The sequence below is a fragment of the Oculina patagonica genome, chromosome 13, assembly GCF_052425735.1.
Source record: "Oculina patagonica isolate OP01 chromosome 13, crgOcupat, whole genome shotgun sequence".
Classification (NCBI taxonomy): Eukaryota; Metazoa; Cnidaria; class Anthozoa; order Scleractinia; family Oculinidae; genus Oculina; species Oculina patagonica.
This window is the reverse complement of record NC_135770.1, coordinates 34744591-34768251: the sequence shown is the minus strand read 5'-3', so window position 1 is coordinate 34768251 and position 23661 is coordinate 34744591. Positions and strand designations below refer to the sequence as shown.

At 39.3% G+C, this 23661-nt stretch overlaps 2 protein-coding genes across 15 annotated transcripts in view; one reads left to right on the top strand and one right to left on the bottom strand.

Moving 5' to 3' along the window:
* Positions 1–10982, top strand: part of LOC144635168 (voltage-gated delayed rectifier potassium channel KCNH5-like) — a 44185-nt gene extending 33203 nt beyond the window's left edge. For 11 of the 12 annotated variants that reach the window (XM_078494237.1, XM_078494239.1, XM_078494238.1 and 8 more), the window contains 7 exons: positions 427–545; positions 4278–4667; positions 5652–6066; positions 6673–6872; positions 8152–8404; positions 8833–9029; positions 9576–10982. In XM_078494237.1, the coding sequence (XP_078350363.1) occupies positions 427–545; positions 4278–4667; positions 5652–6066; positions 6673–6872; positions 8152–8404; positions 8833–9029; positions 9576–10319 (2318 nt within the window). In that variant the 3' untranslated portion in view covers positions 10320–10982. The remainder of the gene's footprint in view (positions 1–426; positions 546–4277; positions 4668–5651; positions 6067–6672; positions 6873–8151; positions 8405–8832; positions 9030–9575) is intronic. The other variant, XM_078494244.1, reaches the window with a different exon arrangement.
* Positions 10983–13450: 2468 nt separating this feature from the next.
* On the bottom strand, positions 13451–23415 carry LOC144634869 (uncharacterized). 3 transcript variants are annotated; one of them, XM_078493914.1, is made up of 13 exons: positions 23302–23415; positions 21490–21663; positions 21034–21150; positions 20643–20735; positions 20321–20381; positions 19442–19501; positions 18855–19034; positions 18149–18277; positions 17534–17648; positions 16327–16461; positions 15639–15725; positions 15398–15459; positions 13451–14565 (listed from the first exon to the last, which is right to left on the bottom strand). In XM_078493914.1, the coding sequence occupies exons 1-13, from the start codon at positions 23305–23307 to the stop codon at positions 14534–14536; spliced, it is 1251 nt and encodes a 416-aa protein (XP_078350040.1). In that variant the 5' UTR covers positions 23308–23415; the 3' UTR covers positions 13451–14533. The 3 variants fall into 3 exon arrangements, with proteins under 3 accessions (XP_078350040.1, XP_078350039.1, XP_078350038.1); XM_078493913.1 differs by lacking the exon at positions 23302–23415 and adding an exon at positions 22027–22167 and having other exon boundaries at positions 21034–21143; positions 21486–21663; XM_078493912.1 differs by lacking the exon at positions 23302–23415 and adding an exon at positions 22027–22167.
* Between the last annotated feature and the right edge of the window lie 246 nt (positions 23416–23661).

Sequence of the window (23661 nt, the reverse complement as noted above, 5' to 3'; positions counted from 1 at the left end):
CCACCCATGAGCAGTACATGCGTACTGGCGAACTGTTAAGGCTACCTGACAAAATATAACGCTGGAGGGTAGGGTGGTAAACTGCTTGAAGAGTAGGCCTCCTGATTGATAAAACATGAGTTTATCTAATCGTAAAAATAAGTCATGTTAAAAGTAAAATAATTTAAAAACTGTCACTAGCGCCTATCTGGAAATCGTATCGATCACGAAGGGATAAATCACACCTGCAGACGAACGCTTACTTCTACGTTATTTATTTCTCCGTTGGTATCATGTGAAGAATTTGGACGTGACTCCACGAGTTTTGGTAATCAAATCATATACAAACAGAAATAAACCAATCAATGAGCTCCATTTAGTCAAATAACGTTGATTATGCATCCTGATATAGACTCACGCACTGGTGTTTGTTTATGTGCCTTTCAGACAATGGCGGACCCAAAGGTTGGGCGCGACTGAATAAAACTCTCACACGCCACAAATCGGTTCTTGTCGCATTCAAACAGAAAACGACAACACAACGGAATGCCCAGCAAATCACAAGTGTGAGTAGAATTATTTGTTATTTTAATTTATCAAGTTTCCTTTCACCAAGAAAGAAGGATAAAGGAACACACTGACTATAACAATAGTTTAAAAAGTATGAAAAACAAAGAACTGAATTTAAAGCAATTTTGGACAGCTAGTATAAAATGGGAATAGGTCGTTCTCTAGACATTTAAACAAGTGTTATATACTGGTGTTTGAAAAACTCCCTATATGGTAAGACAGGGGTGCTCGTCGTACCTATCTGGGGATAACTTGCGTGTTTTAATACCGCTGAGGGTGTTTATTTTTAAACATCCACATTTTTGTTCCATTTTGGTACCTTTAAGGATAATTTAAGCAAGCTGTACCAATTATTTTAACCAGAGGGCCAAATAATGCCCCGGGTTTCTGTGAATATTCGGTAAATGCGTCTTGTTGCATCCTCAGTTGAGCCACGCCCAGAGCGCGAAAGTCTGTTACATTTTAATGGTTCCCTGCAGGATTTACGACACCCTCCAACTCCCCCACCACCACTCACTCACTTTACTCCCCCATTATCTGCTCGTCACCATGGAAACGATGGTACAAAAACTAGTGTTGTTTTCCATAAATAATTATAGTATGCACTACAAATGTCGGTTGAAAATTAAATTGTTAGTGCAACACTTTCACTGAAACAGGTTTGCGTTTTGTGCACTATATATATCTCAAGATTTTCTTAGAGGAGACAACAGAGGCGGAAAATTTTCAAATTATAGGAGCCGTGTACGAAAAACCCAGTGTAGCGTAAATGTGTCTTAATGTTTACACAAAATTTACGCCATCTGTCTGTTCTTAGTTAGAATGTTTATCGTTTGCAAGCTTTCAGGTTGACATTTTGTCGGCCGAAATTTAGGCCGTTTGCTAGTTATCAGTGTTTATCACGTACAGACCCACTATAATGGTCCACTGAAGTTTGTAATCGTTAAAAGTTTATCACAACATTTACTACAGGAGTGGAAAAGGAAGATTTGACCGGACATATGATTTCCTGTCAATTTTTATTCAACTTTTTAAGTGCTTCTTTCCTACAACCGAGTCAAGTAACACCCTTTCTGCGGCAATTGCACCTGCCTTTTGCAAACTCTAAATTATTAAGATATCTTATCTCCAGAAAAGGTTATTTTAATAGGTTATGTGAAAACTCTGCAAATTGTCAGGCAAAAGTTAAAACCTCAGCGCCGGAGAGCTGTTTTTTTTTCGCTGAACCACTTTGCTTTTACGCCAAGCCAGTGGCAATGACTTTCGCAACGAGACCAAATTTGAAGCAATTCAGATAGGTGTTCAGGCTATTGTTTACAGTTTTCCAAACTAAAAGGTATTCGTGTTTACATAAGTAATTTTTTGTAATCACTTTGTTTGGTTGCGAAAAGTTTTGAATTTCAAAGCAGGAGACGTCCATTTGGTAATTAGAAAAGATAGCAGGGCTCCCCAATCACGTTTGGACGAAGGATTATTTTTAATTGTTTTCAAAGTCAGCCCAAATGTCGCATTCAGTTTATTTTTCCAGCTTGCAAAACAACTCGGGAACAGCAATCAGAATCATTTTGTTGTGAGAGTCCGCCGTTCATTTTTAGTGTATAACAATATATAAATATGTCTCGTGTAAAACCCGAAGAAAATGCGACAACTTCCCACAGTCAGAAAAATCCACGGGTGAGTATTTTATTTATGAGCTTTTAGCTTTCTTTCAATGAATGTTGAAACTAAACAACAGCAAACAAGTTTGAGTTTTGTACACGGAGAGGTAGAAACGAAATTTTGACGGTCTCATTATTTTTCGTCGCGTATTTTAGCCGCTTTATGTGCTATAAAACGTAGAATTTCTCGCTAAATTCCAGTTGATAATTATCATCTTCTCATGACGACTAAAACTTCCAAAAAATTCGCAAAGCTGTCGATATATTTTCTCGTAAAAAACGGCCGAGTTTATATAAAAACCCTCGATTTTTTTACCTTAAGCTATAGTTGGTCTCTCGACTACCACAATCATTGTTGACCATTATAAATTGCAAGTAAATCTTTAGTTCAATAACGAAGCATATTGCAATAGGTAAATTCATGATTTTATGTTGAGCACGTCTTCTAGCAATTAGATGTCATCGACATTTCAAGCTGCAGAATCAAAGGGCAGCTGTTACAATTATTGAACTGGGTTCCTAGATGTAAATTAGTATACAGATGATTGTAAAAACCATCATTTTTGCTCTTTAGACTATTAAATGTTTTCTTAGCTTCTCGTAAACACACTCTATTAACGCATGTCGCGTTGTGATAATGTTTCCAAAGCAAAGCGGCGAATCAAACGGCGGACTTCGATTGTTTATGTGTTGTCAGTAATAGAGAGAAAAAATTAAAAAATAAAAATAAAAACACCAACGAATACTTACACAGAAGAAAATATTTGTTGGTTTGTAAACTTTCGTAACAGAGTAAAATGTATTAATGTTAAGAAAAGCTAGTTTGATCTTCGCTCACAAAATCGTTCTAGTAGCGAGCAACTAGAGGCGTGATACAGCGAAAAATAAAAATTGAGTGAGGGAAAAATTTCTCTAATTTTGCAAATTATAATTTTTACTGTCATTAATAGTTAGTAGGTCGATAAAACATGTATCTCAGTGGCAACAGTTGCCGTAAGAGTCAAATATTAATCATCTTGTTTGGATCCGAGGGATTTGCGCGACTAATCGACTGACATGAGTTTCCACAGTATTTTAAAAAGGAATTCGCTTTTTTGAGAATGGGTAAAATTGACGCGAAATTCAGTGTTTTATATATCAAAACAAATCCATCGCCAATCTCCAAGTTTCTTTAAATTTATCAGTTTTTGAATTATTTTCAGCTAAAAATATTTTAGTATAAAATTATATTATATGTCAATTAAGATTATTTCAGTTTAAGGGTGCTCAGGCTTTCCTTTAGTCAGAACTGGTCGGCCAGTCAGGTGGTTTTGAATTCGAAGTGGGCCTTCTCCATGAGGTTTTCCCACAAATCCAACACAACAGGGTATAATATTTATGAATAAACTGATTTGACAGGACAAATATAATCTGACTAGAATTCTGAATTCTGAACAGAATTCTGTTTTCGGATATTCCGGTCTGACCGGCCAGTTCTGACTGATGGAAAGTGCCCTTAGAAAGAAGAAACAAAACCTTAAGGGCCAGAGTAGCTGTGAAGAATCAATTTTATATAAATATTTCTCTGGAAAAGCCTGTCGAATCCGCGGGAAAATTTGCAGATAATTCATGGAAAATCAGGTTGCTAAATGGCGCAAAACACACTCCCTCCCCCCTCCCCCAATTTGATCTGTAAAATCTTTTGCTGAGTACAGAAATTCATAGTTAATTATATGCTCCCCAGAGGGCCTCTCAACGTATAAATACAAATGCTCTATTTATCTAAACGCTAAAATAAGCTAAGAGCAAAAAGTGATAGTGGTGGTTTTCACTTTGTGATTGGTTCTTACGCCACTTTCCTATTCAAACAGAAGTAAAACCAAAATCAATCGTGACTCGCTCACACACGTTTTCCCGCGCTTCATATATTTCTTTCAAGGTTTGATTGGTTCACTGGATTGTCGGTGTCCTTTGTGATTGGCTACAGTAATTACTTTGGTTTTGGTTTTACGACACTCAATTCAAAACCGCTCTATAAATATTTTTTTGTTGATAATTGACTAAACCATTTTTACGACCATTGATTTTCAGCTGATGTCCTTGAATGACGAATTATTACCAGATTACAAACTAGACGTGCCTCACACCCCACCCAGAGTTATTCTGCATTACACCGGCTTCAAGACCACTTGGGACTGGGTGATTCTGTTCCTTACTCTCTACACGACCATCTCAGTACCTTTTCTTGTTTGCTTCGCGTTCGAGCACACAGCCGTGTCAATCCTCGATCTTCTTGTTGATTGGATGTTCCTTGCTGACATCGCGTTGAACTTTCATACCACCTATGTCGGTAAAGACGGTGAAGTGATTGATGATCTAAAGATGATACGCTGGAATTACATCAGGAGTTGGTTCTTTTTGGATCTTGTCTCTTCGCTGCCTTATGGAGTGCTCGCTTTTATAACCAAGGATTCGGAAACGGTAAGTGTTTTTTACCCTTTTAAGTAACCAATTACTAGTTTCTCCTATTTTATACATTGTAAAGCTGACAATGATGAGAATAAGAGCTGCATCATCTAGTCGCCAAGTCCATGACCAGTTTACACGAGCAACTCAAAACCCTGGCCCAAATTAAAATAGGCCACGTTCGCTAGTCGGAAGGCGGGATTTCCTACCACTTATAGACTTTATACGCCCGGTTCGCGTCTTATTTTAGCCGTGTCTTATTCAAGTCGCGTCTTATTTCTTTTAGTATAAATAGCGCTGTTGTCTAAAACAGGCAGTGTAACCCTAACCAAAAACTAATCTTATCCTTAAAAACCTACCCTACTCTAAAACTACCCTATATTGAAAAAGTCTATACTTTTATATTATAAGTTTTAGCTAAACCGTTTTAGTTAGATTAAAGTGTTAAGGTTACAGTTTCTTGTTAGGGTAAGGGATGGCCTGCCGGTCGATCTTAAACTAAACTGATCTCAAAACTAACCTTAATTTTAAGGTGACTTACATTACTTTGGACCTTGTCGCCTTCATCAAATCCTTTATCCGTTTTATCGTTGATTATTGCCTATTTTCTCATATTTTCTCTCATACATGTAGCTGTGCTGACATAGTTATCTTGCATTGTGAATAGTTTTACGCTTTATATTTATTATCTATTTAACAATTAGACAACGAGCCCGAGTTTTCTATGAGCAAATAGTCAACGAGGCGCAGCCGAGTTGACTATCGCTTATAGAAAACGAGGGCGAGTAGTCTAATTGTTTTAGTAGAAACTCTAAAGGATTGCAGTCCAAAACCTACAATATTGTGCACTTTGAAGACAAAAATCAAGAAAATTTACCGCTTAAAGAGCTACGCGCGCGCGACTGTTTTCTATCGGCGAATAGAAAACAGTGGGAGAACCAATCAGATTCGCGGATTTCCAATAGAACACAGCTGAGTTTCTACTAATTCATATTTTAGAACGCCACAACTCTGCTGGGATTCCTAAAAGTGTTTCGTCTATTACGACTGGGAAGAGTGGCGAGGAAAATCGATAAATACCTGGAGTACGGGGCTTCCACATTCTTTCTTCTCATGCTGTCGTTCTGTCTTGTCGCTCATTGGATGGCTTGTATTTTCTACTTAATCGCGACCGGATATGACAATTATGAACATCACGGCTGGCTGCAGGTCCTGGGGCGTACCGTCGGACGACCTTACAAGTATATAAACGGAACTGATGAGGTTGATCCGGAAACTGGCCCTACCATAGCTTCGAAGTACGTGTCGGCTCTTTACTACACTCTTACAAGCCTTACGACTATCGGGTTTGGAAATATTGCGCCTAATACAACAGCTGAGAAGATGTTTGGCTGCATCACTATGTTGCTGGGAGGTAAGTTCACTTATCCCCCCCGCTCTCTCTCTCTCTCTCTCTCTCTGTATGTGAAGAAATTCTAGGGTCTCTTGAAAATTTAATCAGAATGAAGTGTTGGGGAGATGCGCACGAATTTGTTGTTTTTGAGTTATGAAATTTATGAAGTTTATTTTTGAACAAGTCTTTGCCATTCTTGGGAGGGCAGGGGAGGGGTAAAAGGACTGGTTCGGGGAAGGTATGTCTTGTTTCTATGAGGTCATCTTTTATAATTTTTAATACTGGATATTGTTTAAGGAGGGGAGGGTGGCTTACGTTTATTGCCGCACTAGTGATATTGATGGTTTTGTCGTTGTTCAGGCTTTAGTTTCATTTATTTGCGAGTAAAATGAAACCGGCTAGACACAAGAGGTACCTTCCTTTTTTTGATCTGTCGAACGCGAAGCGAAAAAGAGCGCGAGTAAAAATGAGCGTGGCCATCCCTGTTTTATCCCTGTTTTATCCCTGTTTTCGCTTAACTCTCGACGGGACAAGAAATGAGGAATTGCTCGCAGTCTAGAAACCAGCCGGTACAGAATTACTTCACGTTTTCACGATAACTGGCACTGATACACGTTTTCTCTTTAGCGATTCTGTTCTCGCTGATTTTTGGCCAAGTCTCCGCCATACTTAATCAGGCACAGAAGAATACCGCCAAGTATCACTCAATCATCGACAACATGAAGCAGTTCAGTAAACTGTACAAGCTACCAACTGCGCTCGCTACAAGAACCATTGACTTCTTCATGTCCACGTGGGCAATGAACAAAGGAATTGATACAGATGAGGTGCGTGTTGATATGTTTCATAACCCTTTAGTAAACACCTCATAGTAATCCACGTCTAATGCCAGGTAAATAGTCCAACATTACAACCAATTCTCAAATTTCTTTTCTCGTTTGTCACGTTCTCGGCTATCAATCCATAAAGCATTTTTACATGTTTTTACAGAAAAAAGAACATTCTATTGTTCAATTTTTAGTAAATAATAAAGATGGTAAATTTTAAGCTCGGTGATAAATAATGAAGATGAATTATTCAACAATGACACGAGCATGGGACAAAGAAAAATCTGAGTCCCCAACGGGAATCGACGGTTGGGCGCTCTAACCAACTGAGCTACTTGAGACTGATGGTAAGCTGGATCATTTACTTGGTTCATATGTGATACGCGTCCTGCATACTGCTAGGATCAGCAATTTCGAAATCATCAAGTGTGTAGTAAAAAATAAAGATGGTATCTGGGAGGCCATGGGTTCGATTCCCGTCGGGGACTCAGATTTTTTTTGTCCTATGCTCGTGTGATTGTTGAACAATTCATCTTCATTATGTTCAATTTTTGTTTCGAGGCATTCTGTTTGGGTCTTCAGTGGCTTTCACTCTCACAGTTCCTCACTTCAACTGGAAGTTTAAGCGAGTAATACCAAAACCGATACCAATACATGTACTCCTAATCACCTTAAGCAACAGAAAGCAAACCAAACTGAATTAAAAGGCACCGACACCAATAAGCCATCAAGCTCTAGTGAAACCCAGATTTGGGACCCGGGGGGGGGGGGGCTACTCAAAAAAGTTTTATACGGGGAGGCTCCGCCCCAAGTTCTAACCCCTTACCCTTTTATATACCATTTTTCACAGAAATTGTACCCCTTTCGTATACATTTAACTGAAAAAGGTACCCCTTTCATATACCTAAGAGACTGGCGTGGACTTGAAATAGGACGTTTTCTTGTCATTTTTATGTAGCGCTTAATAAATTAAAATAATACAATCGTAAATTGCGTCCGTTCGAAATATTTTAATTAAAGGCCCTTTTAAATAGCCAAATGACAGATTTCCATACCCTTTCGTATACTTAACCTTGTGAAATCCCTACCCTTTTATATACCTGAAGCCTGAAAAAGGTACCCCTTTCGGGCGGAGCCTCCCCGTATAGGCCATTATAGGGAGTACCCCCCCGGGATTTGGGATTGACTTTACCTTTCCTGGCGTTACCTGCTGGTAGCCATGTTTGTAACTAAGACGCTGGGTGACAAACTAACAGCATTTCTTCTTACTACCCTGCAGGTGTTGAAATACTGTCCAAAAGATCTTCAAGCAGACATCTGTGTCCATCTCAACCGAATTATTCTCGAGAACAATCCTGCGTTTCGTGACGCCAACACAGGTGTCAAACGGGCGATCGCGCGCAACTTTTGGATCACGCATGTGGCACCTGGCGATCGAATCATTCATCATGGAGAAAGTTTGGATGTGCTTTACTTTATCGCGCGCGGATCTCTCGAGGTCAAACAAGGGGAAACTGTTGTTGGCTTGTTAGGTAAGTAATGCTGAATTTCCACTGACGCGTAAATTTTTACGTGCATTAAAAAAAAATAATAAAGAGACAATGTATGAACATCACATCACGTCACCTTTATTTTACCTCGAATTTATAAGTGTAGCTCAGGTAAAGCTAATTTGCTATAACTCATTTGCTATACAACGACTCGCGTACACGTTTACGCAAGTCGTTCATCTCTTAAAATCACCACTAGAGGATTTTGTCGCATGTGTGACGAAGTGATCTGCTGGTTAGTGTGTTGTACCTGCCTTCCTCTGCGTTTCATTGGGGACAAGAATGGAGAGTGATGAAGGTTTATAGGGGACACTGATTATAATGAGTATGGCAATCAGATAATGAGTATTTTTTTTATTCATTGCATTGACTTGCCAACCAATCTTATGATATTTCTATTTTATCGCCAGGTGAGAATGACGTATTTGGAGACAACATATGTCACGAGCCCACAGTCGGCCAGTCAGCGGTAGATGTGATAGCACTAACATACTGCGATCTTCACTGGATTTCAAGAGATGCGCTGATCGAAGTGCTAGAGTTCTACCCGGAGTTCGCTAATAAGTTCACCAAGAACCTTGTGTTGTCGTACAACTTACGAGACGAGGTAAAAGTTAGTTTTCTGAACTTAAGGGGATCTAAAAATCTGTACCAGGAGCTCTGCCTGCCAGACTTAATCACTCAGTGTGGCTGTCTACTGCAAATAACGTTCCCTTATAATTGTCTATCATAGAGCACTATCGCGCGCGCGTTGAAAATTATTCTTGATTTTTGGCTTAACCTTGAAATAAATAAACTTGTAGGTTTTGACTGCTAGCCTAAATTGCTATCCTTTATAGCATCTAACAAAGCAGTTAGATTACTTGCCTCGTTTTTTTTAAAGCGATAATTATAAGCGAACGACAACGCGGTTTTGCCTAGTCTCCTGAAGGCTGCGAAAGAGACTAGGTTTAGCTATGCTGACTATTCATCCAGTAGTGAACATCAGGCTTGTAGTCTATGTTAGTCTAGTTGTTAAATCTGAGAAGCAATGTTCGTCTCTACCAATTAACCATTTGTAGGCTGTGAGTTCTTTTGGCCAATGTATCAATGTGATATAACCAAAATTAAGTCGAAACCTTTTGACATATTTATTTATTTTACTTTTTGGCAGATCAAGATTCGTAAACGTACCCCTCGGCTAGAAATTGCCAACGAGGACCAAAGCGACAGACCACCAAGTGTCGCTTTACGGCCAAGAAGGCAAAATCGAAAGTTGAGTTTGGTGGAAGAGTTGGCGCAGAACTACGAGTTTGACGAGAGTCACGTGGACGGCGGCGACACAAGCGACGCGGAAATCGACATGATGGTCATCCCGAAAACGCGGACGAAAAGTATGACTTCGAACATTGTACGAGCACGTCCCGACGTGCCAGAATCAGGCGTCGATGTGCTGTCGAGTTTGTCCGAAATGAAAGGCGAAGTGCGCCGAGAAATCGAAGTCATGAACATGAAAATGACGCAACTTGAAGAGCAAATCTCAACAATTTTGACAATTTTGAAAAGTCAGGGACATTTGCATAGCCCGCGGGGATACGGGTCTCCCAGGGATAGCCTCGACAAAGGACGGATGTCGTCTACTTCATATCTCAACGATACATCTCATCCAGTGGAGTCTCCCCCCAGGGAGGAGAAAGATAAAGAAGAGCCATTACCGGAATGGCTCGCTCCGACTGGGTCCCCTGTGGCTCGCACCAATAGCGTTCCAGACTGGGACAACACTTCTACGCAGGCGCAAGAAGACAACTCGGCCCAGGCTGCTAACTTGTTGAACAACCAGGCAGGTCAAAGTTCTGCTGCTGATGCTGATCCCAGAATCCTTCAAACGCTTGGTCTTTTCAAAATGGGGAAAAAATAAAAGACTGTGTGTTCCTTAGTCACATGTTCACAGCAAGTGTATGTAAAGAATGGATGGAAATACGAGTAGTATACGAGACAAACAGTCTAGAGATCAGCACAGCTCTTCGGAGGAGTGAAGAGCTACAATAGCGTAGCTTGAAGATGACTGATGTATTCTCGAACGTTAGTGAACTACAAAGTATGTACAAAGATGAAATTCTCTTCAATTCAGAGATGTATACTTAGACATGAATGAGGATACGCGAAATTCGTAGAATAGACGATATTCGAGAAGACAGTGGAACAAAAACCAAACAAAACAAAACAAAACATAAACAGACAATGTACAATGTTCTCGTCAAATCAAATTCAGCCAAATGGCAAATCATAAGTTTTCACACATATTCATTAGCCGTCTGGTCGGCTTCATTCTTAGTATAGAAATTAGAATTTGCCATGAATTTTTCATGCAACCGTACATGCACTGAGTTAACGTTATTGTGCAGAAGTACTGCCATTGCATAACATAGGACGAAACACTACCATATTTTCGGCACAATTCGATCATGCCTCTTACAGGAATCAATGTGATATCTGAATGGGGAATAATGGGAGTTTACCATTTGCATGGAGAAACCACTGCAGTTGATCTAGTCAGATATCAAATGCAACGTTTTGGAAAACATTCGAAATTTATCTTATGAGGGATTGCGTAGATTCTGCTCGTAAATTAGGGTATTCTTTCTGCCTGCCGGCGACGCTTTTCGAAAATTGAGTTTTCTGCTCAAAATTCTGCTCAGGCAACGAAATTCTGCTCGGTTCCTGCTCAGTTTTGCTGACCATCTAGATGTTGATATTCACTGGTGCAGTGTTGTGAGAGTCGGTACGGATCGTACAATTTTACCTCACTGGTGTACCAATTTAGTACTGTGCCGGAGCAATTATTTCGGTGAAGTTTACAGTCAATTTTCGTCACGAAAGCTGGCTTAAATTGTCAATCATAGAGAATTTCTTCATTTCACACTGTTTAACAGGGGCGGATCCAGGAATTTCTCTTAGGAGGGGGTGCACCACTAAGGAATGGCGTTACTTCATTTTTATTGCAGAATTCCAGTTGTATTAGAAAGCCGCAGGTAAACTCAGGGACACAGGGGGGAGGGGGTGCGCATCCCACGCACCCTCCCCCTTGTTCCCCAGTTTGAGAGAGGACGTTTGTGAACATGATCAGAAAATGCTGGAAATCCATGGCAGGTGTTTCATAATTCTATGATGCAGGAGGCAAAAAAACAAAACTTTTTTCATGTATCATATAAAGGGGCTGTGGCAGTTGCGAGTAACTGTATCAATCAGCATTTTGAATTCACTAAGTCAACGCACAAATCATCTTCAGAACTTCAGAGAGAGATCACAAACAACGGAAGTTATTTATAAAACGAAATAGAAACAACTAGGTTTCAAAGAGCCGTTCTAAGGACGCATTAAAAGAAACAGTCATTTTTGAAGAATAACAGTACTTCATGACAGGGCCAAAAGGACAAGGGAGTTTTGTTTCTCGAGGGGGGAAACTCATTATTTCCTGTTGAGGCAGTCATACGCCACAAGTGAAAAAAGTTGTTTTTTCGATGTCATTAACCATATCAGCCTGGTGGATGCAAGGTATACGCCAATTGTGCGCGTACTTAAGGCGCATGACCTGATCACGTGTCCGGCCAAAGTTCAGTCGCTTGTTGTCCAAATACCCTATGGGAAGTATCAATACTGTGAGACGTGTCACGTGACACATTCTTGTTCAATCTGAAACGTTTCCAAATGTAAATTTTTCTTTTCCACTGCTCTAACTCGGGGCCCCTTTTTATTCGATTTTAATTAAAATGAGGCTGTCAGACAGCTCTGTATTTATCAATATGTTATTTAAGACCACTCAGTATAAAATAATTATTTATTACCTATGGCGACTGGATACTGATAATAATGATGTGTAAATCTACTTTTGCGGTGCTTTCAGTCCACTATACGAAAAAGCATCGCATTTGCTTTAAATTTAGTTTTAAATTTAGTTTTAACCGGTCTAACATGTACAAACTTTTAGTTTGTTTGCACTAAGATGATTAGCAGTTTCTGCAAGTAAATATTTTTCACAATGATACCTTGAACCTGTTTTGTTCACGTTACCATAACAACGCATTGTCATAGTCACAGACTCCGTTTATTCGGAGAAAAAAAAGAAGCAATAAAAAATAACAGTTTTGGATTAAAAAGTGGTGTTGTTTAGTTTATAATGGCCAGTCCTGATCATTTTATGAGTCTTGTTCATTTATAGAGTGGATAAACTGTCACGAGGTACAAAATCCACCATGTTGAATAACAGGCTACACGCTGAAGGTAAGAAAGTGAGAGCGAGAGTGCTCTGTTTACACTTGTTCATTCCTGGTCTTAGCACCCATTTCAACCCGGATCAAGGGTCTCCAAACCAAAAACCAAACAAAACAAATGGTCGGGGAAAGATAGCGAATTACAGTTCGCAGACAAGTTATGGCAACAAAAGAATACGAACACAGCAAAAATAAATTCACTTTTATTAAAATTAAAGACAAAAATAACTCAGTTCAGGCCTGGTTGCCTCACTAAGACTTAAGTTTAATAAAAAGGAGGACCGGTTTTATGAAAAAAGAAACCTTATTTTCCTTAATGCACGGGGTAACTGTGTACCATTGTTACTTGTTCAAACGCTATTTTGCTTTCCATGAATAGCTTGCTGATCATACTAGCTCGTTCTATCAGGTCGTACTTTGTCTCGGCTTGTGATTCAATTTTGTTCTTGCTGTAGTATGTTTGGATGAATGTTAAAAAAACACCAACAACTACAGTACCGTAAAAGCTCTGTCAAGTTCCAACGGGTTTGTCCTTTCTTTCTCTTTCTCTTTTCTTTCGGGAGGGGGGGGGGGGAAAGGTGGTTGTCCTTTCTTTCTCTTTTTCTTTTCTGGGGGGGGGGGTGGTTGTCCTTTCTAATTTGGGTGTAGGGATGGCACAGTGGCGAGAGCGCTCCTCTCACCAATGTGACATGGGTAATATAAAAAATGGGTCCTGTTCCCGGACCCGGCTTTAAATATGGGTTGTGTTTTTTCTTTGTTCTCGTCCTTGCTCCGAGGGGTATTACTTCGAGTTGTCCGATTTCCCCCTCTTTCATGACTCACATGAAAACCAGCTAAAGCTGATGTAATCATCTCATTCAACATGCAAATTTTGTATTAGAAATTTAATCAGGGAGGGGAGTGGTTTGTTGAAAATTGAAAATAGGTTTCAGGGTAATACGGACAATAGGCGGGTATACTCAAAAATTGAGCTTCTTAATAGGCATGGGTTATTTAGGAGGGGATGTGATAAGGTACCATGATAATTGGGGATAAAGGGGGGGGGGGATTTTGGGTTCTAGACGACGGGGTGATGGGTTTATCAATCAACAATTTCCTAATTCCAATTCGATCTGGATAGAGAACCCACACGAAAACCAGATAGAGCTGATTTGACTTCGTCTCTAAACATTGCACCCAATTTCATTGGAAAACAATAAGGTACCTTTGGGGTGGGGGGGGGGGTGGGAGGTTAACAGAGAAGGATTGCTTGGCACAGCTTTTACGGTATTTACTGTATGTTGATAACAAATGCGTCAAACATTAAGGTCACAGAGCTACTGACAGACTTTGGAACGTTTGATCATGGAAAACAACAAGTTGAACAACAACAAGGTAATCTTGGTAACTGACCCCTAAAAAACGCTACACAAGGTTTTTGCGCCATTAATATAAAACATATGGCTCTCTCGATGAAATAGATTAAATAACATAAAAATGTGTGGTAAATAAGTGGAAAAGAAAGAACTATATATGAAGTTTAAAAATGAATAAACGAGTTATGCGAAACAAAATATGATGAATAATTATTCAACTCCGAAAAGACAATATGATGAAATTATCTGATAAACATCTGGTGAAATTAAATTTACAAATGCCAGTAGAATCTATATATAGATATATCTAAATATATCGCTGTGATAACGTATGATGTTTTCTGGAAAGAAGCGTTAGCCATTAATTTTTAAAGTAATAAAATAAAACAAAAAACAAAAAAATAAGAATTTAAGTATGCGACAAGAAAAACATTATTTACAATTAATTATATACAAATTATTTACATTGGACTATTTGCATATGTACATCAACGGCGGTGAGCCGTTTATAGACAATGGATAACAGGGATCGGAAAACCTGCAAAATGAAAACAAGTAAAGAAAATGTAAGTAAATAAAATTAATAAGTCACGTGAGAACCGCAGACATGAAAAACAGAAGTAACCAGTACACTAGATCTGATCACGGAGATTGTTTTCTGTTTTAAAGGATTCAGCTGACGTATTGGTGTTCTAGTCCATGGCCTAAGCTCTTCATCTTGCCCATTCTCGTCCCCATAGCTCTTTCGTTTCTCTTAGCCGGCTTGGCACGAGAAAACAAAGGGCTCTGGGGACATAGGATTTTTGAATTAAATGGAATTTTTTGATTGGCTGTTTGGAACAAAGAATTCCTAAACGGAAGTCGAAAACGTAACGACTTTCTCATACATTCTTTTGAAACGTCATGACTGCATACATGAAGACTGGAAGTCCTAGAATCTAGGACTGGAAATCCTGTGTCGCCAGAGCCCTTCGTCTTCTCGCGCCAAGGCCCAGCCGGTTAAGACGAAACGAAAGGGCTGTGGGGACGAGAATGCATCTTGCCACGAGCTCTATTTGCCCTGAGTAGACCCTAGCCCACCTCCTTCGCAGTGTCCTTGGCTACACTATGTTTTATAAGCCTTAGATCCGTCAGCTGGGACCCTTGCTATTAATATCTCTTTTGTGCTTACTTGAAACAGGTGCATGTCTACCGACTGCACCTGTTTCAAGCTGACTCGTTAAATTGTTTACATTTTTTCCGTGGCAATAATTTGCAATCACATGTCGTTTAATATACAACAAGAAAAACGCAAATGCCATTCTAGAAGAACTGTGATTGCATGGAAATTTTTTAGGGCTGATAGACTATTATTTTCTTCAAAGACTTACCGAATCCCTGTTCGAGATTGCGTTGGGATTTGCTGAAGAGAATTTTGCTCCTCATTTCTCTCCTAGAAAAATAAGAAAACTAGTCACTACAAAAACAGATGTGCAACGATCGTGTGGGACAAACGTTCACAAATTCGTTGTTTACATTCAAGTAAAATTAATGAAAGAGTACTCGAACTTAATCAAACTCTTTGCATTGTGCTTAAAACCTGATCGTGTTTAATAAATCTTCTTCACTTACTTGAGGAATGGACGAACGAGGTTCACATAAGCTCTTAGTTTGAACTCGGGTTTATAAATAACGCACCTTGCCAGGCGATCTGAGAAGCTGAAAAACGGAAATGGAAAAATCAAGATAATTAGAAATACAGTTGACTTTGCAACTGGTAAATGTCGTTGTCAGTTGAATGGTAGCTGTTTATTGCGTCGGCATAAGTGCGAAAGCTTCGGGCCGGTATATAAAGAAACTAGTCAATATGTCTTATGCCGTGTTTAAAGATTGCAATCAATCCCCATGGTTTCGTTTGCTAGAGCTAAACGTAAAAAAACCCATGTAGTTAACGAATGTAGTTGTGATCACTTCCGGGAGTGAGCCGCTTCCGAGTGATTGACATTGCAAAAATTACTAATAATAGCTCGGGGATTCGCAAGAGAAACTTGAATCGCAAGAATAGTCTCATCTGCAAACTCTAAACAAAACCGTGATCTCGTGTTTGTGGTCACGTGATAATGGCTATGTCACCAACGTTGTACGTCGTATGATTGCAAGATCCAAGCTTCTATCCCGTTTATTAAAAACAAAAACAGCGTGCTACCAAGGTAACACAGTTAAGCCTGTCCTGATTGTTCTCGTTAAATGCTGGAAAGTTTTTCACTGGAATGACAAAAACTTTCTTTTAATTACCAGTCACAGAAGTTTTATAACTTACCAATTCTTCAGCATTTTATAAATGCTCTTTCCGATCTTAGCGTTCACCATCCTTGTTCTGGTGTTGTTGCCTGGATGAACCAAAACTACGAAGTTGTGCGTGTCGACGAAGGAATGGATAAAAACTTCGATATATCTGTGACAAAACGGTAAACCGACGAAAGATATTAATTCATTAACCCTTTTTCTCTTCTGTTGTACTCGTTGCGTTTGAATAAACATGAATAAAGAACCTTTCAGTACGGGGGGGGGGGGGAACCTCCCATATGAAAGTGACGGGGATGCTCGTCGTCTCGCTTAGGGGTATAAATTACGGACTTTGGGTCTCGCTTAGGGTGTTCTGGGGAAAATGGCAATAATTTTAGCCATCAGGGTCTCGTTTAGGGATGCATGCGAAGAAATATAGAAATATAAGCTCTTTTTTTCAGAATTCTGGTATGTTTTAGGGGTCTAAAATAGCTTGAGCCACGCCCAGATTGGTCTCTTTTAGGGGTTCTGTTCAAAATGGCCGACGAGCATCAGCATCTTATAAGAATTAGATGGCAAGCTCAAGGGTTGGCAAAATATTAAATATTCCTTCCTATCCGTGAGTTTGCCATCCTTGTTCTAGTGTCATTACCAGGATTTACAACAACGACAAAGTTGTGTTTAAATACACAGATATATCGAACTATTCATCCACTCCTATGTTAAAACATACGAGAGGATAAACACTTCGATATATCTGTGACATACTTGAGAGTGGAATAATAAATAAAAGAGCAGAACAACCATTTTTACCATGTGATTAACTGATCCAAGATGAAAAGAAGAATCGATTTTGATTGGTTTCTTTAGTTTTTTACTATTGTAGTACAGACCGCTCACAAATTGCTTTTTCAAATTAAAATCATTGTTCTAAAGAAAACAATTTGTTGTAAGTTAGTAAGTTTTAAGTAGAAATGTCCTCTTCTTTATTTCCAGGTGAACCAGTTTTGGTCAAACTACAACAAATAGCAGAATTCACCAAACGCGGGAGTAACAATGCAATGATATGGTCAAGATAATAAGTTTTGCCTTTTAACAAAAATGTAAGCAGCCTACTTGTTTAGTTATAACTGAGATTTTGAAACCAATCGCAGAGCTCATATCAGACACTGAATGAACACAAACCAAAAGCTAGTACAGGAACAGTTTTGGAAGTGAGCTGAAAACCGCGTAATACGTACGAGGTTAAAGATCTTGAGACTTCATCCGCTTCTTTCTTATCACTTAAGTTCTTATTCACTGGAAGCCTTGATGCATCTACAACAATTATGTCGTGGCCATTGGCATCTCTGACGCCTACAGAGAGAAAAATACACATGTTAAAACAAGAAAATAAGGCCGCTATTTCAGAGTGATTAATTTATAGTTTTAAAGCAAAATATTATGGCAATTCATTTTCTTTGCAGATCTATGAGCTTCAAATTAAAATATTGCCTCTGTATCTTTATGTAAGCCGGTCGGGCTTACTTCCCGCGTGCATGGTTAGCATGCTCACTCAAATAAAAATTTTTACTCGTCTTCCATTGATCGAGTTTGAACTTCTTTACGTACGAAGATAAGGAGTTTGCTACTGAAGTCGCAAAGTCTTTAACTTCATACGTAAAGTAGCAAAGAACTTAAAAGAACTTAAAATTTCTACGTAAAAGTTCCTTGCTCGTCTTCCATCGAGTTTGAACTTCCTTTTGTGCTGCCGAACGTTCAACTCCCTACTTGAAAGAAAACTAGATTAAACGTATCAAAACAACTCAGAGTTTAGTTTTCTTTAACTTGTTTTTCCTGAAAAATAAAAATCTTACCTAGACGGAAAACTACATCCTTGAACCTATTGTCGTCTTCATTGTTTGGGATGGTGTCATTGTCCGTTTTATTGTAGACTGGTTCGTTGTGGGTAATGACTGCTTCGGACAGTGAAACTGTTGGTTTTCCTATAAACGCAATAAAACAAAACAGATTTTTATTTTTTGCGATAACTTACTCCGAAAATGGCCTGGTGCATGAGTAAAAGTTTCCATTGTATTCTTCAGATATAGAAGTAACGTTGACTTGAGTTTTAAGGCAATTTCAAAATAAAAATGTCTGTTAATTTGGTCGGAATCCTCGTATCAAGAAATGGTCTATTGTTGTGTCTCAACTTTTTGGATTAAGCACTAAACAATAGTCCCTTTGTTCTTGGTTGCGCTAAGGGACTTTGGTCGAAGCTAACCGGAAAAGCTCGTGACTAATCGGAAGATTGTCGGTATGACAAATTAACTACACTGGGGGAGTAGGTAGCGTCAAATTTGTACTTTTCAGGTATCCGTTAGCAAGAATTTTTCTCCTGTTTTGGCAGTATCAACTTCTTGTTCTAAGTCAAAGAGTCGAGAGTTCTATAGGTTCACCTTTGGCTTGCAGGAAAGCTTGATTACATCCTGAATAGTACAGATAGTCAGGAGATTCATCAAAGTACAGATAGTATCCATCAAAACTAACACAACTTGTTATCCCTGATAAAAAATGCCTTACCTTGGGAGGCAACCGTCTCGCTGCTGCCTGCAGTGTCTTCGTCACTGTCGCTATCAAAATCGCTGTGAGTTGGCTCACTGATGTTACTTGTATACTTGGTGCAGGATGGCTCGATGTCAGGGCCAGAATAGACAGTGTTTGGCATTGACTTGGCACTTTCTCTTGATTCTCCTTTGTAATCTAGAAATCGTACACAATGAATGAAGATGTTGCCTTATAACGCAAGAGCCTAAGAGACGTACGGAAACCTATAAAATATGGGTCCAGTGTTGTTAAAAATTACTATGCCGGTATATGTAAGCTATAAACATTGAGTAATATTGTGGTGAAGCCATCAGGAACTTGAGATCTCAACTTAAGAAAGTTAGGCTTACTTTTCAAATTGCAAGTTCTGCCCTTGCGACCAGGAAAAACAACTTAAAAATACAGTAAACACCCGCGTGTAAGAACCTTAAGCATGCATCAGCGTTTGATTGAATGATGTATAATTGACTATATGATTCTTAGCTCTCTCCGCAGAGCCCCATTTATATAAATTTCCCTTCGGAGCGAAGAGAGTTCTTAGATTATATTTTTCAAAGACTTACGTTTAAGCCAAGTCATGTTGGCACAGCCATAACCTCGTAATGGCCTTTTTCCTTTAAATACTAGAAATGAAAAACAGCAATGATCTTAGAATACGAGGTACAAAACTTTCTATTGGTGATAGTTGACGTGGCCATAGGCACCTCACCAATGAGATTGTCTCATTAATTTTGCATTAGTACGTAGACTACACATCTAACTGATGGGTGACTAACCGACTGACTGACTGACTAACTGACTAACTGACTAACTGGCTGGCTGGCTGGCTGGCTGACTGACTGATTGATTGACTGATTAATTGATTGATTGATTGATTGATTGATTGACTGATTGATTGTCTGGCTGGCTGGCTGGCTGACTGATCACTGACTGACTAACTGGCTGAATTGCTGGCTGGCTGGCTGACAGACTGAATGACTGACTGACTGGCTAACTGATTGGCTGAGTGTCTAACCGACTGTATGACTGACTAACCGGACTAACCGACTGTACAACAAATCTGCTGACTGGCTGGCTGACTGACTGACTGACTAACTGACTGACTGAGTGTCTAACCGACTGTATGACTGACTAACCGACTCTACGACAGACAGATTGACTGACTGACTGATGACTGGCTGGCTGACTGAGTAACTGACTGAGTGACTGAGTGACTGACTAACTGACTGGCTGACTCACTGACTGTCTGTCTGACTGATAACGACTAAGTGACCAACTGATCGACCGATACAGATCGACAAACCAACCGACAGATTAATTTGGAAAAACTTTCAAACTACTGAAACTAACTATGTGCTTTCCTTTGTAGCAGTTTCTGCTGGAATGAGTGATGAATAAATTGACTAACTGATCTATAGTTGTAATGTCAATTCATGACTTACCTTCTCCATTTTTATCTGGAACAATGAAATCAGAGGTCGCTTGTTTGCTTTGCTGCTGGTCCTGTAGAACATTTTATATATATAGACAGTCAAGCGCTTTACTGGCTGGAAACAATTATCCAGATGTACTTCGTGTAAAATAAGAACTTACTTCTTACAGTACGCGCGTGTCAATAGCTCATGATCAATGGACCCATCACGCAATCTTTTCTTCCTCGTTGCGTGACGAGCACGAATTACGAACGTGGGCAGAACAGAAGGCTAGGTGAAGTGCATGGTCTGTGTACAATGTATGTTGTGTAACGCACGTGTTTAGTCTTACCTCCAGGCTGACTGGCTCCTGGTTTGTTTTTGACTCCACCTGAGTTGAAGTGTCTTCATCACTACGGGTTAAAAATGCCCGAGCGAAGAGAGCCTGGAAGAAGCAACAAATGATTAACGGATTCAATCTGTACGACATTAAAAACTTATTTTTTATATGGCTGGGAAATTTTCCCCAACATCACGTCGCAATTATTGGCTTATTAATAGTCACATGACATCTAACAACAAAAACTGTTTTCCGCCTATTTTGTACAATGACGTATTGCTCCTGGACTGATGCATCATTGGCTTGTCACGCAATCTTTCCGTTCTCATTGCGCGTAGAAGGGTTCTGGCAATGCAAGTATTGTGAACATTGTATATTGCGTGACATGTGTTCAGTATCTCACCTCCAGTTTTACGTCAACGTGCTCTTGAGTGAATTCATCCCAGACTAAATAGTCCGTGCATGACGAACACTGTGGCGAGGAGCCGGCTGGTGTTGGCTCGGCAGCATTTTCTTCAAACTGTAAAACAATCATAGAAATAAATAATTTTATGCAGCTTGTGACGTAGTATGCATCTCCCAGCTTCCCGTTAGATACATCGTACTTCCGGTTAATGCGGTTATACGGGATATTCTTCATTTGTCCTTACATAGAATCGAGGCAAGCATGTTCAATTCTCTTTCCCTAGGTGTCTTCAACAAGCGAACATGATTTTCCGTTCCCTCCTTTTCGGTTACACTTATCAATGGTATGTAGGGCCGTATCTAGGATTTGTTCTCTGTGGGAGGACTTTAGGACCCATCAAAATTATCAACAGCCGTAAAAAAGACCTGATCACGTGACCTTGGCGTGACTTACCTCAGTCTCTTTCTTCTCTTCATTCAATTCACTTTCCTTCACATCAGTGGTAGATTCTGTAGTAGACTCAGTGTCACTGATCAAGTCTTCTTTCTTAGTATTTTTTTCTTCACTTTCTTTGGTCGCTTTAGCGAACTGGCACCGGGCCTCTTCATTGCCATTGATACGCGAAGCCTGAAAATATATATTCAAGTGTTATTTTCTGATCGGGAACTCTGTACAGGAAATATAAACTCCACCTAGTTCTTGATTACGGACAAATTTATAATTTTGTATTCAGAAAAGACTTGGAAATTTTATTTTGTTTTACAATTTGGGTACTGACCTTATTTTCCATGTGTCATAAAAAATATCGAATGACTGTAGGACCTTGGAGTATTTAATTAGTTATATTGGAATATCGAGGTATCCGGGAATCCGAATAACGCCCTTTTTTTCGACAGTCGAGTCCATCACCAAAGCGCACTCGATACTCAATTAAACTTTACTACGCTTGTTCAGGAACAAAAGAAAAAAGATGAAAAATAAACCACATACCTTCATGTTTTGAACTGAAATTCGATTTCGGTTTCGCTTAAAAAGACAAGCTCTCAGCATTTTGGGATTCTTCTTGCTGTCAGTACAGCTGTACGACTCCAATGCAGCGAAAACGATTTGACTTACAATTATCTACGTCACACTGTCGTAACAGTTAGCAATGATGACGATTCTGAAGTAAGCTTTTTAACAGATTAAACTTGGGGTAAAATAAACGTTGACAGTACGATGGCTTTTTTTGGCTTCACTTACATAAAATAGTACAAAAAACAATGGAAACAGATTCTGAATAAAGAAAAAGTTTACCTCAATGCGCAAAGATATCTGGACGCGCTTCCTCACCTTAACACCGAGCGCGCGCCAAAAAAAAGCAAAAAAATGATCTTATAGTTCGCGGGATTTTTGTTAGGTGCAATCAGCATATTTTTTGAAGTTTGTTTACTTTTGCCATTGTTGCTAGTACTATTGGGAATTTTTGCGACTTAAGTCCAAACTCGGTCAGAACGACGGGCAAGAAAATATTTACTTTTAAATACCGTTTTTTCGCGCGCGCGCGACATAAAAAAAGAAAAACCCCGATCATTTATGTACATCAAAGGGATTTTCTTGCTTTTAATGGCCACGGTCGTTCTGGATAAAATTACTTGCGGATTTACGGATTTAGTTTAACGCCATCTCCTTTCACCAACCTGTAGCCACTTAAATCATGCCATTCATCGACAGGATAACGTAATTTATTTTATAAACAACTTCAATTTTATAAAGAATTATTATTATCCTTAGTGCGCACGTCTAGGCGCTGAATTTTTCTTCTCATGGAAAATCTGTTTTAGAGACAGAAATGATTATTTCGAACGCTTTCGAAAAATAGATTCACGCGCGCCAGTTAAGCAGCAGTCCAGTCCCTGAACTCTCTCTCGTCCGCACGCCCTTATAGGGGTTGAACCCAGGCGCGCGAAGTGAAAGTCTTGAACTCTCTCTTCTCGCGCCTGGGTTCAACCCCTATAAAGGGCGCGCGGAAGAGAGAGTTCAGGGACTGGACTAGCTAAGCAGAGAAACAGTTGTTTACAGCCAATTTTCTGGTTTCGGTCAACAGTTCATGTTGTATGAGTTCTAACGCCATATCAAGAGCCATATCTGATAATTTTCTACGTTTTTGTAAAGCGCGCACATGAAGAGACCTCGCAAATCCGATGACTGAAAAATCTTACTGCTTTTTGTTCAAGTGATATTGTCACAACTTCTTTAAATTTTTTCCAACTTACAAACACTAACCTCCATGTTAAAGTTTCCCAATTTCAGATCAGGCAGTTGAACTTCCCTTGTATTTTCTCAGAGATATCTCTCCAAAGTCAATCTCAGGGAAAGTAAACCTCTCTGGCTTAAAACCACACTGTCGTAACAATGTGATAACGAACTTATTATTTAATTTTGCGCACTTAATTGTGTTCTAAAAGTTTACTGAGGTGAAAATAGTAGTTTAGTGAAGCTAACTTTATCAACTCACTTTTTAGATCTTGTTATAAATGTTTCAGTGTACTTTAAAGGCCCGATCCACCAGTTACAAAATAAAAACTTTGTGAGCGTTTATGAGACATTTCTGTTTTTTTTTTCCTCCTTTTCTTGATATATTTA

What these genes read in the sequence shown, in the direction of transcription:
- LOC144634869 (XM_078493912.1), bottom strand. Translation starts at nt 22,086, where the DNA reads ATGCTGAGAGCTTGTCTTTTTAAGCGAAACCGAAATCGAATTTCAGTT. An exon ending in GTCTCAAGATCTTTAACCTC is followed by an intron (nt 16,462 to 17,533) that starts GTACGTATTACG and finishes GTTTTGTCACAG; the next exon opens with ATATATCGAAGTTTTTATCC. An exon ending in CAATCTCGAACAGGGATTCG is followed by an intron (nt 14,566 to 15,397) that starts GTAAGTCTTTGA and finishes TTCATTTTGCAG; the next exon opens with GTTTTCCGATCCCTGTTATC.